General features: G+C 42.0%; 1 protein-coding gene across 1 annotated transcript in view; it reads left to right on the top strand.

The window, feature by feature from the left end:
- PTEN (phosphatase and tensin homolog) overlaps positions 1-13,986 on the top strand; it is a 52,324-nt gene that overhangs the window by 22,850 nt on the left and 15,488 nt on the right. The window contains exons 4-5 of the mRNA XM_068416668.1: positions 4,483-4,526; positions 7,860-8,098. Coding sequence (XP_068272769.1) covers positions 4,483-4,526; positions 7,860-8,098 — 283 coding nt within the window. The remainder of the gene's footprint in view (positions 1-4,482; positions 4,527-7,859; positions 8,099-13,986) is intronic.

Raw genomic sequence — 13,986 nt, 5'->3', positions numbered from 1 at the left:
AATTATTTTCTCCAGCGTAGAAGCTGTCCAGAATGTTGGCCTTTTAATAAATGCTGTCTTGGTGGCACTTGTGGGTGGAAAGGACAGTGCTTCCTAGAATAGCTGATAGCTCCTTCTGCATGTAGGTGCAGCTCTCTAAAGAGGTAACTTTCTAGATAACTTCCTTTGAAGTCTTCTGGAGCTCAGCACTAGAGATCTGTATCGTGTAAAAATCTAACTACTGTGGCTTTATTAGACCCCCCAGAAGCCTCCTGATAGCTTCTGCTTGGTTTGAGGAGCAAAACAGAAGAGGACAGATCGAACTTAATTTCCTCCCGCTTCTTTGGGCTGAGTTCAGCTGTCAGCTTGTGTGAGTGTGGCTCTGGTATCACTTACGAGATCAGGGTTTGCTGAGCTGCCTGGTACTGAGCTGGTTGTTTTGAATTGGCTTGAGAGGCGACAGGTAAAAACAACAAGCTGCTGTATGTAAACTTCTAGGCTTGGTCAGAAAGTGAGAGTTTAGTAAGACTTCTGTGCATCTTAGCAAGTAACTCCTCAGGAAGGTGGTGCTTGGAAAGTTTCCACTTTACGCTAGCAACCTCCTTTTACTTCAGAAAAAAAAAGCAAAAAACAATCCCCCAACCTGCACAGGAACAACTTTAAAGTTTTTAAGTGAGAAGAGCTGTGATGAGACAAACGCTTTTGACATTTACGTTGCTGATACGTGTGTTTTCAGCTGTGGAAAGAACTTGTCCAGGTGTGCCAAAGGTTTTTGTCTTCAAGTTCTTCATAGACAAATTTTAACTTTGCAGTTTTCGGTGCAAGAACCCCCCATCGATTTTCCTTGTTGCTCACTTCAAAACAATCGCAAGTGAAACTTCCTAAAATGACTACATTCGCCCTCAGGTGAAAACTTTTGCAGGAGAAAACGTCCTTTTAAAGGTTTTCTTCCTCCCCAAAACATGGGTCAGCTGCAAATGAAGATTGAAGTGATTCCTGCACAGCTTTTAAACTGGGTATCTCTGGCTAGAGAGGCCAGGTTATGTCTTTATGCGGGCAAAATTTATGCACATGTTAAGTGCATAAATGCCATTAGGTGAATCGTTGCGTTGTTTGATCATGAGATGGGAAGAAATTGCAGCCTTCGGGTATTTCGGAGAACAGCCTCTCTTTAGGTTAAGCTGATCCTCTGTAAATAATCAACCTATTATCTGTGTTTAAAAGGAGGAGGTGGGAGTTCAGAGGAGTTGTGTGATTATATTCGGAATTATTTCAAGCGCTGTCATGGGGTTTGAGTTCCCTTAAGGTAGCTGATATATGAAGTTGATGATAAGGTGTGTACTGAGCAGTTTTTTTTAAAAGCATTTAGAGAGATTTTTCTGAACTGATGCTTAAATGATGTCAGTTATGCCTCATCCTCACATCTTGTATTCTAACTTCCCAGTGAATGTCTGAGCAATCAGTTTCATTTTGTTTCTTGTTTGGGTTGGTTTTCTCGTGTTCCTTTAACCCTTTGCTGTTTTTTTCAGTATTCTTCTGTATTTTAATGTGTTCTTCCCCTTTCATCTCGTGACTTCACATACTGCTGAATTGTTACCTCCCCTGTTGTAATAATCTCCATCTTCTCCAGTATATTTCTTTTAACTTCAAGGTAGTTAAAGGAAGGAGCTGTAATGAACAGTGTAGATTTTATGTGCACACTTTCTGTACCTCTGTGTACATTTGTGGAAAAGGAACTGGGGGTGTTGGTCGATGGCCGACTGAATATGAGCCAGCAGTGTGCCCAGGTGGCCAAGAAGGCCACCAGCATCCTGGCTTTTACCAGCACTAGTGTGGCCAGCAGGACCAGGGCAGGGATTGTCCCCCTGTACTCGGCACTGGTGAGGCCGCACCTCGAATCCTGTGTTCAGTTCTGGGCCCCTCACTACAAGCAAGACCTTGAGGTGCTGGAGCGAGTCCAGAGAAGGGCAACAGAGCTGGTGAAGGGTCTGGAGCACAAGTGTGATGAGGAGCGGCTGAGGGACCTGGGGGTGTTTAGCCTGGATAAAAGGAGGCTGAGGGGAGACCTTATCGCTCTCTACAACTGCCTGAAAGGAGGGTGTAGCGAGGTGGGGTCGGTCTCTTCTCCCAGGTAACAAGCGATAGGACGAGAGGAAACGGCCTCAAGTTGTGCCAGGGGAGGTTTAGGTTGGAGATCAGGGACAATTTCTTCACGGAAAGGGTTGTCAAGCACTGGAACAGGCTGCCCAGGGCAGTGGTGGAGTCCCCATCCCTGGAGGGATTTAAAAGCCATGTAGATGTGGTGCTGAGGGACATGGGTTAGTGGTGGGGTTGGACTTGATGATCTTAAAGGCCCTTTCCAACCAAAATGATTCTATGATTTGAAATGCTAAGCAATGGAAGCAGCCCCCAAAGTGTGTGTCGATGGGATCTCTGCTGCAGATACACGTGTTTCATGTAATGAAACGGGAGTGTATTTTGTGCAGCCATGTCTGGAGCTCTGCATTTGTTGTGTACAGCTCCCATAAGAGGGCATAAAGAGTGACATGGCTATGTTCTCTGCTCAGTTTCTATCCTTGGTATCAACACAACTATTTTTTATCCCTTGTGGTATTCTACTTGATACTTTCTCAAACTTCAAAATTTGAAGGCTTTTTTGCCCATATCTGGATTTTTTTTTATGTTTTGAAGACTTTCATCTCTTACTACCCCTTTGAACTGGGTGCTTCTCTAAAAGGAAGAAGGAAACTTTCTTGGATAAGATGCCAAAGTGTTAACTACTTTGCTTCCCAGTAGGCTCAAATTCCAAAGCCCAGATGCTGACTAGCTTGTAACAGGCTTTGCCCAGTGTGGCTGGTGGCTGCTCCAGGCATGATGATTCCATCATGGTTGTACATACTGTGTCTAACCTTTCTTCTCAAAGGCTTGAGTGCGGATAATGTTTTTTTGGGTCCCATCTGCCAGCTTAACCTGCACTGTATCACTTCTGACCCAGAGAACGTGTTCAGCAATGTGATCAGAGCTGTAAAAACTGCCAGACTTTTCCCCAGCAGAGGCTAGAGTCGAGAAGGCTCTGGAATTCAGAGAAAGGGAAGCACTGAGTGCATGTGCAACCCCAGCAGACCTGCCTCTGTCCCTGGTGTGCAAGTCTCACGGACAAAGCTCAATGCAGCACATGTGAGACTCCAGATACATGCAACGGTCATACAAGTAGGAGCCTAAAAGTTTGCGTGTCTGAAAGTGTCAAGTAAGCTCCATATGGCTCCAAAGGCTGCAGTCATAACATACCTATTCAGGAAAGAGAAGTTCATATCAGTCCTGAAACTGGTGTGGGTACTTGAACTCTGTGAAGAGCACAGGTTATAATGAGAACCAAAGATCTACATGTGTTTTGTCTACTGAAGTGACTCCTAATCATTGTATTTCAACCTGGAGTCCTGTTGTTTTGAGGCAGGATTGTTCTCATTTTCCTTTCTGAACTGCATTTTCATTTGCATAGCGTAGGGGCGTGTCATTTTGCCTGCAGAGAGCCAAGTCCAAGTAAAATTACAGAGAACATCCACTTCTTGCCGCCTTTCCCCTTACCCCCAACATCTGATCTAGCTTGTTCCCTTCCAGCATGACATTTTGGCTGTGTTAGAGCCCTACTGATTGGACTGTATCTGGTTACTGATGTTTGTCCCTAGGCAAGTCATCTTGCAAGTGTGGTTTACTGCGCTACTGGCTAGCTAGAGTGTATCTCTTAGAGTGGTGAGATAGACATTGATGCAACTCCAGAGTCTTCAGAAACATGCCATTTCCCAGGGTCTGTGAGGGGAAAACTGGCTGACTCCTTTTTTTGGAGTTCACCTAATTTCAAGAACAAATGCCAAGTTGGAGAAGCAGTATCACAGTCTTGCTTGATACAAGTGATCTCCATTATCATATTCAGTGGTGCTTTCAATTGCCTGTGGTGGTCTTGTAGTTGGAGGAAGAATGCTTGCTTAGGTTGTGCTAGCTGAGGGTCCTTGAAATGTCCTTGTGATCCCCATCACCCCTAGCACCCACGTTGTCGTTGAGGCATCTTGACATGTGTTTTGAGTTCAGAGTCAGTTGGGCGAAGGTCATAGCTGTCTACTCTTTATGTGTTTGTGTGGGAGCATAAAGCTGCTTGAGCAGCTGGGGCTGTTAATACTGCCGTGTTAAAAAGTAATAGCGTATTGCGTTACTCGTGTGAATGTCTCCACTGAGAGTCACACTGACTAAAACGTACTGATGGAGTTCAGTTACCATAGGGTAAGTAATTGTTTTTTGGTAAAATAACTGATATTTTAGTGAGCAACTTTATACATCTGCAACAAAATGTTTTTTTCTGTGTGTAACCTCTAGCTGTAGTTTTAAATCATAAAGGTGATGGGTGTACATGATTTTCCCATATGTTGATCTGTATGTTCCAAGGTGTGATAGATGTTGGGAGTACCTCAGAGACTTGCCTTGAACTCTTTGTCTATTTTTCTTTTTTAGATGTGCTGAAAGACATTATGACACCGCCAAATTTAACTGCAGAGGTACGTTTGTGTTGTTAGCATGTGTCCTTCTCTTTAAACTTCAGTGTTTCTGAATGAAGGTCTAAAGGAGGAGCTGATGAATAGTAATGGAGGAGATTTGGGCACGAGGAATGATGTCAGATTGCTTTGAGTCATTGGAGAAACTTGCTATATTCTTGATGCTTTCAAAAAAGTATGTTTCCAACAGTAAACCCGATCAAGATCTAGTAAGGCAATCAAAAGGCTACTGTTGCAAAAATTTTTGCAGAATGGGTTATATAGAAGTTTCTGTTCCATTCAGTGTGCAAACTTACTGTAAAATTTAGATGTGAAGCTTAGAGAAGTGTGGTTCTTATGCAGAAGCATCACTTAGAATAAAAATGGAGAACTTTTAAGCCACTGTCACTATTCATATAAAAGAACTTTTTGAAGATCTGGAACAAACCTTCAGTTGCTTTAAAAAAAAAAAGTTTCAATTCCATGGGATGCCTCTTTGAGATGAGTTGGCTCTTAGACACTTTGCAGAGCTACCAGAACCAGTGGGGAAACTTTTAGTGGCTACTTTGATCAGACCCTTGGTGAGAGAAAGTGATGTACCTGTTTTGTCAGTGTTAATGCCCCAGGTAGTAAATAAATACAGATTTACCTTTATTCTTTGCACAGAGATGTTCCTCTGCTCACAGTAGTAGAGCTTGTAGTTCCTCTTCATGCAATGCTTCAGAGTGGCTGGGTAGATAAGGAGTACTTGTGTGTATGTAATTGTAGGAGATGAATAAATTTGGGCCTTAGTGGCTAATACTCCATCACAGCAAGGGCTCAACTTCTCTTTTATTTATTATTATTACTTTAAACCATCTTCCTAGTTGCAAAGAGCGTGTTTAGAACCTGACCAAAATGTAATTGGCTGCTTTAGTGTCTGCATATAGAAGGACTGAAATTGTCATGCTTAAGTCATCTTTGCTTCTGATTTGCTCTTACATTGTTGAATGACAGTGTCCTGAAACCTCGCTCAATACATACAGGCCAGAAAAAAGGTATTTTAAGATCTGCTTGAGCGATACTTTGGGTAAGAGGAGAAAAGGCATAAACGAAAAGGATGTGCTTCTAATGTGTCCAGAACATACACTTGCTTTAATTTATTCCTCTTTATTATGAGAGTGCTCAGATTCCTTCACTATCAATCCCAGCCCGAAATGTTGTTTGTGACAGCACCTTTCACAGGTCCTCTGTGTAAGGCAGCACTGTTGTAGGGAGCTACATGTTGCATTTTTTTCTTTTCATCCCCAAATTGGTTACCTTAGATAGCCAGATTGGTGACTCAGGACTTCCCTTAGCAGAGGAAGTGAATTAATTTAAAAGGGAACTTACATGAAACACTTAGCATGAAACACCATAAGTAGTTCATTATTCAACGTGGATGCTCTTGCGTCAAATTCAAAATCAAGTGTTGAAAGTTCTTCCTCTTCTTTGGACGCTAGATTTCTGTCTAGGGTTTTTGCACTTTCTGAAGCACTTCCATGCTGGAAATTGCCTTCTGCTTTGCCACAGGCTTTCCTTTTTTTTTTTTTTCCGCTCCTTTATGTGCTATGAGATTTTTCTTGGAACATCTAGGAGCTTGGAGAGAGTAGTCAGAACCATTGTCCATGCTGTGTGCTCCAATGTTAGGAACCAAAATCCATGGAGGACCTGCACCTTCTCAAGGACCTGCTCAAGATTGTGCAGCTTAATGTTTCCTAAGGTTGCTTTCTGATTCTTAATCCCTCTGCACCATCACAGGGCACCCATTTCATCTGTTTCTCATTCCATCTTTGAAGAAAATACCGCAAGGTTTGCCTTTGATCCCAAATCTTGGAGACCATCTTCAGCATGCTGTTATTACTTGGGATCTTTCAGGACAACTTTGTCTCTCCTTTTCACGGGAACATTATTGGATGTAGTTAAGATAGGCTCAAAGTTGTACGGACAAATTCGCAGCACCTCCTAACAGCTTCGCTTCTTAGGCGTTTCTAAATAAAATCCTCCTTTCATTTACATCTGCTTCAAAAAGTGACGTCTCTGTAAGTTCACATAAAATGATCATTTGGGGAGTCTTTGGATCATCCATGTGGAAGAATTTATTACTGTGTGTTCACGTTTGCCAACCTTTGCTGCTTCTTTAGCAAAGATTATTCACTTTATGGGGCTTCCCTCTCTTTGGTCTTCTGGAAGATGAAGTGAGTGGACTGTACTGCAAGTGAATAAAATGTCCTTGCGGATCCCTCCGAAATGCTTCAGATTTGTGCTGCAGTAATTCAGCAGTTCCATAACTTCATCCCTCAGTTCTGCTCTTTAAGTCCTTGGGGATTCATCAAAAGGAGCCTTGCATGTGTGACAAGAGAGTAGTACTTACAAAATGAATACAAACACTTGCCAAAAAATGAAATGTATTCATTTTTAGACCAGAAAAGGAAATGGTGTTTCTAGCTGAGAATTTTTAAGTGAACCAGAGTTGTATTTATAAGATTCCAAGTCTGTTGATCAGGAATTGGGGTGGACTTTATATAAAGTGCTGTTCTTCTGACGAAACTAGTACAGCCCTGTGTAATTCTGCCTGTCAGCATGGCATTGCCTGTCCATCTTACCTGAGGTCTTAGATGTTTCAGTACTTGTCTCTACTATTGCTTATTTTTTGCTCTCGAGTTTTCTTTCATTTCCTGCATGCTCGCTTGAAATTCTTTCCATCTCTAGATGAGAAAAAGTGTTTGTGTGTGTGTATATATCCATATAAGAAGAAGAAGGTCTTTGTTCAGTGGGTTGACTTTAAAACCCATAAGTATTGCAAGTGCCTTATGTGAGATTTCTTTTTCAATTACCATTTTTTTAATATGGAAATTGCAGTTTTTTGTTTCAAAACCTCTTTGAGCAAATTCTGAGAGTGTGTTCCCAACATAGACCCAACTGTGCTCAGAATTTTTCAGCAAAATTCCTATTGTCTGATCAGTGACTGAGGTCTGGCCCTGTTTTCTCCCAGCAGGTAGTCTAATTATTGCTAGAGTTATGGGTTTTCACAAGGTTATTCTTTGTGCCAATGCACAAAATTCGTGATGTAAGAGTCTGTGCCACTCATTGCAGTAGCGGTGTGAAATAGTCTCTTCATGTAGCAGGATGCTTGCTTGTGTATTACTAGAGAAGTGTCTGCAGTGCATATAATATGCAGTACATTGCTGAATAATATTGGAATAAAATATACATATCTATAAGTAAGACAGGGGATTTTATTTAGAAAGTTAATTTTTTGCACGCTTGTCACAAAGGTGACCTGTCTTGCTGTAATTTCCTTTTGAGATTTTGATAAATTATTACTTCTCATTGCAGTTGCACAGTACCCTTTTGAAGACCATAACCCACCACAGCTAGAGCTTATCAAACCTTTTTGTGAAGATCTTGACCAATGGCTAAGTGAAGATGACAATCATGTTGCAGCAATCCACTGTAAAGCTGGAAAGGGACGAACTGGTGTAATGATATGTGCATATTTGTTGCATCGAGGCAAGTTTTTAAAGGCTCAAGAAGCCCTAGATTTCTATGGAGAAGTAAGGACCAGAGACAAGAAGGTGAGCTATTTTCTATTCTTCTGTTCTCCTACCTATATCTTTATGCTTCTCCTGCTTGAGGTCAATTTGAATAGTCCAGCCCTTTGGGAAATACTTTCCATCAGTTGTGATATATCTGGTTTGATTTAGCTGTAACATTATTGGATCAGTGCAGTTCTAAATGAAAAAGCTTTGCTAAGCAGCAATAGCAATTAGTCACAACACTAAAACAGTCTGTTTTTTCCATCTCCTGTTCAAGAAGATCTGGACAGTTTATTTTAAATAGCCTTTTAAATAGCATTCTGCTGTGTGTTGCATCAAATGGGCGGTTGATGAGTGAACTTTCTCGTTCAGCATTTTCAGCCCAAATAAGAGGATTATTCTAGCTCGTTTTGCCTGAATGGATGAGTTGTTCATCTCCTCAGGTTCTCTTAACTTTGTGGTGGTGTTTGGAGATGTGTAGTCATTACAGTGTGTGTTACAGTTGAATATCCCTACTGGAAGAGTATACTCGAAGAGTCTGTTGTTGGATGCCCCTTTTCAATAAAAGGGTAGTTAAGACCAGACATTGGCTGCCTCAGAGCCTGCTTATGAGGTGCCTCCATTTAGTTTCTTGTACTTCTCCTGAGGAGAAATGGGAGGATGTCATTTCAGAGAAATGATGTTCACAGCTACAAGAGCTTTCTGTTAAGACCTTGTCTGTGGTACAGACAGACTTAGCAGTAACTGTATGTTGGCATGGTTATGCCTCGTTAATGGGAATTTAACCTCCATGTTTGAAATCTTCTCCAAATATAATAAGGTGTGCCTTGCAAGGTCACTTCAGCAAGCTTCCCTGCTCATCTTCCATCATTTCCTTGTGTATGTTGGTAGAGCAGCCCAGGGGGATCATCCCAGCAGGCCAGTTTCAGCCTACTCAAGTACAGAGCTCTCTGTGTTCCTCTAATATTTGCATAAAGTATTAATTTCACAGTGTGTAGACCTCTAATAAGCAGAGCTTCATGTTTGAAGGCTCTTGAGAGCAGAAGTGTCACAGAAGGAATTTTAGAATTTGTCTGTTAATTCATTGGAAGGAGCAAATAACTTATTTCGCTCTCTTTACAAGACGGAGCTGTTACTCCATGTACTGCTGAGAAGATAGTTGTGGTGTAATAGTAGAGTGGCGACAGCGTCAAGGTTTCCCCTCAAAACATTGTGGCTTTTGGTAAGGGTGCATGATAGTGCATAGGAATGAGCTGTGTGATGAATAAACAGTGTAGATTAGTCATGCTGATAAAGATTATCTAAAGAGCCAGGTAAAATACCATGAAAACTACAAAACCTAACAAATACACAGTGAAGCATGTTGTACCTTACTTTTGTAAAGCAAAGGGTAGTATTTCTGTGTAAGGGTAAGGTCAGTCAGGTGTTCCTCAGTACCCCACTGGACCTCTGTCATGTTTGAGGTAACAGAGAACTTAGTAAACAGGAATAGTGAGAGCCTTGTTTAGCTTCACTGTAAATATTGTCTGTAACCAGCAACTTTGTTTTGGTTTCGATGTCTCTGCTGGGAAGAGCTGATTTTTCTTTTTTCCCCTAGCTCCACTTGAGCGTGGTTATCTATGTGGACAGTGGGCAGCCTGTGATTCCCATAATCCTTGAAGTAGTGTTTATAAACAGGTATTCCAGTGCAGGTCCTGGGAGCTTTTTCTTCCCTTGCGGCCCATATTTCAGTGTTATATGTCAAGTGCTGCTCTCTGATTTGACACTTCACCACACCTTTATGTAACTGACTTCCTGAACTCAAAGTAAATGAGACATCAAAAGAGCTCTTTGCACCTAGGGACAAGCAAATGCATTTTTCTTTTTTATTATTTGTTGCTGGACCAGCATATGCATGATGAAGGAAAACTGGCTTTAATTAGGTACCAAATTTTCTTTGTTTAAAGCAAGCACGAGGTATGCAGTTTGTATAAAGCTACTCAGAATAGTATCGCTAAAATCGCTGTTGCCATTCATGCGCATGGCAGAATGATTCTCGAGGGGGTTTAGTCCGTGCCAGCAGGAAGTGTGAGTCTAATTGCAAAGGGAAGTATGAGTAATTGGTCAAGAGAACAACCTCGAGTACTTCTGTAGCAAGCTTTTCCCAAGTGCCTGCTGGGAGAAGCTTCACAGAGGCCTTTGCGACATCAAATGAGAGTTGTTGTAGGTGAGGCTGTGACAGTTCCTACGTAGTCTGTTAATGTACTGTCATCCTGGGAAAGGTAGTGGGGAGTAAGACGTTGCAGAACTGAGTCTCAAAGTCTGTCTCTGACCAAAAACTGTGGGGTTTTTTTGTTTGTTTGTTTTTCTAGAAGCTGCCTCTTTTGACTTCTGTAGCTCATCATAGTGGGAGGATCCTTTTTCAGAAGAAGGGAATGATGAAGATTATTAGAAAGTGCTGGCTAAATGGTTGTGTCTATCAGTCACCACCAGTGTGGTAGAACAGTGCTGACCAAGGGAAGCAAACTATTTTCTAAAATTGGATAAAGAACTGTAATTGTCCATCCTGTTTTCAGAGCTGAGGGAGAAGTAAACCCCCAAAAAAGTCTTCTAAAAAAGCTGCTGCTTCCACTGTTTGAAATGGTTAGCTTATCACCTGTTTTTTCCTTAAGATAGACACTGAAATACTACTGTGATGAAGACTGACAACTTACCTTCCTACAGCTGGAGAAGGTCTTTATTTATTCTTGCTTCTTCCTTGAAGGGTTTTAGGGTGAGGATTAGACTTGGAAGGAAGCATAGTCTACTCAACGGATAGGTATCAGTTGGGAACAACTATTCAAGTGCTTGAGCTGGAGATGATCCATTCAGGAGCATTCTTTGACCGTGATACTGTTGTATTTTTAGGAATGGCTCCTAATAGTGGTGTAACTGAACAGGAAATGGAAACCAATTATTTTGTGCGAGGAAGTCTCAGAATGACTCTTTGAGCACGGTGGATAACCAGTGTCTGATGTGTCAGAGCTGACCAGTTGTGATGCCTGTTTGTTTGATGTACTCAGGTGACAACCTCTGCTAAACCCAATGCCGTAAGCCTAGTCTGAGGCTGCAGCTTTAGCTTTACTCTCACAGTAGGGCACGTGTTAAAGTGAATGCGGGAATATGTGGTGCTTAGGGATATGGTCATGGTGCTTAGGGATATGTTTTAGTGGTGGACTTGGTAGTTTTAGGTTAATGGTTGGACTCGATGATCTTAAAGGTCCTTTCCAACCAAAACGGTTCTATGATTCTATTCTATGATTCTAATATTACTTCCAAAAATGTTTGTTGTTCATAATACTCCCCGTGCTACATTGAGAGGAGAACCAGGAGCAGCACCTGACAATTCTTGTGATGTCTACACCGCTCGGCAGTGCCCTGTGAAATTGTGGCATAGGGACTGGAGAAGCTTATCTAATGTCCATTTAAAAAATGATGATGGTGATAGACGGGAAATGTAGGCTTCTTGAGGAGAAAATACTTGATCTCCTTCCCTGTTCTTTATTCTTCTTGGGTGAAAGCAGGGATTGATTGCATCTCTTGGGATATTAGCTTGTTATGGAAGTGTTCTGCTTTGAAATCAGACTTTTGGAAAATGGAGAACTTTCTGTTCTGCTTCAGTGTGACTGGTTCTTAGGATCTCAGGATAAAGGCTGTGTCTCTGGGGAGTACAAATCTGGCTTGAGGGATGAAGCTGCCCTCTTGGCTGAGAACTGGTTTTGCTTTGAGATCAACTATTGCTTTATATAGCCGTGAAAGTGGCTGTGTTCCCTTCGTTCTGGTCCCAGCCCTGGTTGTCCTGGGGTTTCTCCGTGGGGCACATCCTTTACGGCATGGAGAAGCTATGAGCAGAGAAGGATGCATTTTCCTTACCTGCATGGCTTGCTTCTGGTTGGCAGCATGGGCAAATTACTGATGGTTTGCTCCGAGGCTGGGGTTTTCTCAGTCGTGAGGGAAGCAAACTTTAAAGCTCCCTTAAGAAGTGGGTCTGATAACTCCTGAGATGCCATCTGGACCAAGAACATGGTCAGTGTAGAAAGCTACTCAAGAAGCTCATTGTACAAGGGAAAAGTCTTTTGTGTGATTTAGAAACAGCTGAAGTTGTAAGGAGACATAATTATGAACGTTTTTTTTTTTAAATAATGGCAGGAAGTGAATATTTTCCTGTGTGCAGAATAGATGCTTACTAAATTAAAAGTACTCTAGCCACTCTTAGCTTATGGCTGTTGTAAGGTGAAGCAGGTATTAGAAGTAACAGTTTATAGAAATACTGTGTTCTAGGTTTTCTGACCAAAATGCTCATAGAATTGTATATGAAAACCTTTTGTTATCTCCAGTTTATTGCAATTTCACATTTAGTTTTAATATGAAAGTTTACTTACTGATGCTGTTGTAAGTATATAGTATGGGTTGTTATAAACCATGTAATGCATTTTCTAGGGAATTAAATTATTTTTCATCTTTATTGCTTTTGCTTGAAAATATTAGCTATAAGAGCTTTAAAACTATTCCCTTATTTGAAGTTGTTTTAAAATTAGTAATAAAAATGTTCTTTGGGTGAATGTTCTCAAAGCAAGTGTTTACTTCAGAGTTGTAATTCAACTGGGGAGTCCTTCATTTAACAGTTTGGGCTATTGGGCGTATATTAATGAAACCTTCCACTTTTGATTTTTGTGAAAACATTTCAGAAGGGCATTTTGTAAGAGAAGGTAGTGTCAGTCTTGAGTACAGTGATATTAGCAAACAAAATCAGAATCTTCTGACTTAAACTGCTGTCAAAATGTAATTCCTGTATTGGTGCTTAAAATTCATGTGTTCAAGGCTTAATGTCTGACGCTCCCCACCCCAAAAAAAAAGCAGCAGCATGAAATCATCGTTTACACCCTCAGGGTCACCGAAGTGTTTGTATTTAAGATACGGAGAAATCTGCACTCTTTGCCTCCTTGCTTGAGGTGGATGTTGGGAGATAAGTACTAAAGTATCTGGAAGAGCAGCGTCCTGCTTGTTCTGTGCTGGGGACTGGGCGGTAATTAATCGCCTGGTGTTAGATAATGTGTGCAAACAGCTTCCTCTTAACCGCTCTGCAGGACGAGTACAGAGACGTGGACACGTGTCTAGGGAAAAGGGGAACGTGTACAGAGGCTGTCGGTGGGAATGGTTTGCGGGTGGGTGATGTCTTTGCCAGTCCTTAACGTGCCCAGGATGATCCACGATGCAGAAATTGCTGAGGGTCGTCACGACTTACTGTACTAAAACCCCACGTGGTTGGGTGTCTGTGCAGTGTAGCTATCGAGGTACAGCCAGCTTGGATGCTTTACTCTGTGTGCCGGTCTCCGGCGTAGCTGCTGCAGAGGTACGCTCAGCATAAATCACGATGGTTTATTCCAGATGCTTTAGCTTATCATTCGTGGTATGAAACCACCTTTTCATTTGTGGTTTATTTACCTTTAGTTATATTCTGAGGTGGTGGGCAGGAGCTCTGTTAGTGATGCTAATAAATGGTCTTGGGAGCTGGGGGTGTTTAGCCTGGAGAAGAGGAGGCTCAGAGGTGACCTTATTGCAGTCTACAACTACCTGAGGGAGGTTGTAGTGGAGTGGGAGTCGGCCTCTTCTCCCAGGCAACTAGTGATAGGACAAGAGGACACAGCCTCAAGCTTTGCCAGGGGAGGTTCAGGTTGGACATTAGGAAGAATTTCTTTTCAGAAAGTGTCATTAGCCCTTGGAAGGGGCTGCCCAGGGAGGTGGTGGAGTCACCATCTCTGGAGGGGTTTAAGAAAAGACTGGACGTGGCACTTAGTGCCAGGGTCTAGTTGCCATGGTGGTGTCAGGGCAATGGTTGGACTCGATGATCCCAGAGGGCTCTTCCAACCTGGTTGATTCTGTGATTCTGTGATTCTATGTTTTTTAAC

Source organism: Nyctibius grandis, chromosome 20, assembly GCF_013368605.1.
Source record: "Nyctibius grandis isolate bNycGra1 chromosome 20, bNycGra1.pri, whole genome shotgun sequence".
In the NCBI taxonomy this organism is placed as follows: Eukaryota; Metazoa; Chordata; class Aves; order Nyctibiiformes; family Nyctibiidae; genus Nyctibius; species Nyctibius grandis.
The sequence above is the reverse complement of the archived record's forward strand: the minus strand, read 5'-3'. Positions and strand labels throughout refer to the sequence as shown.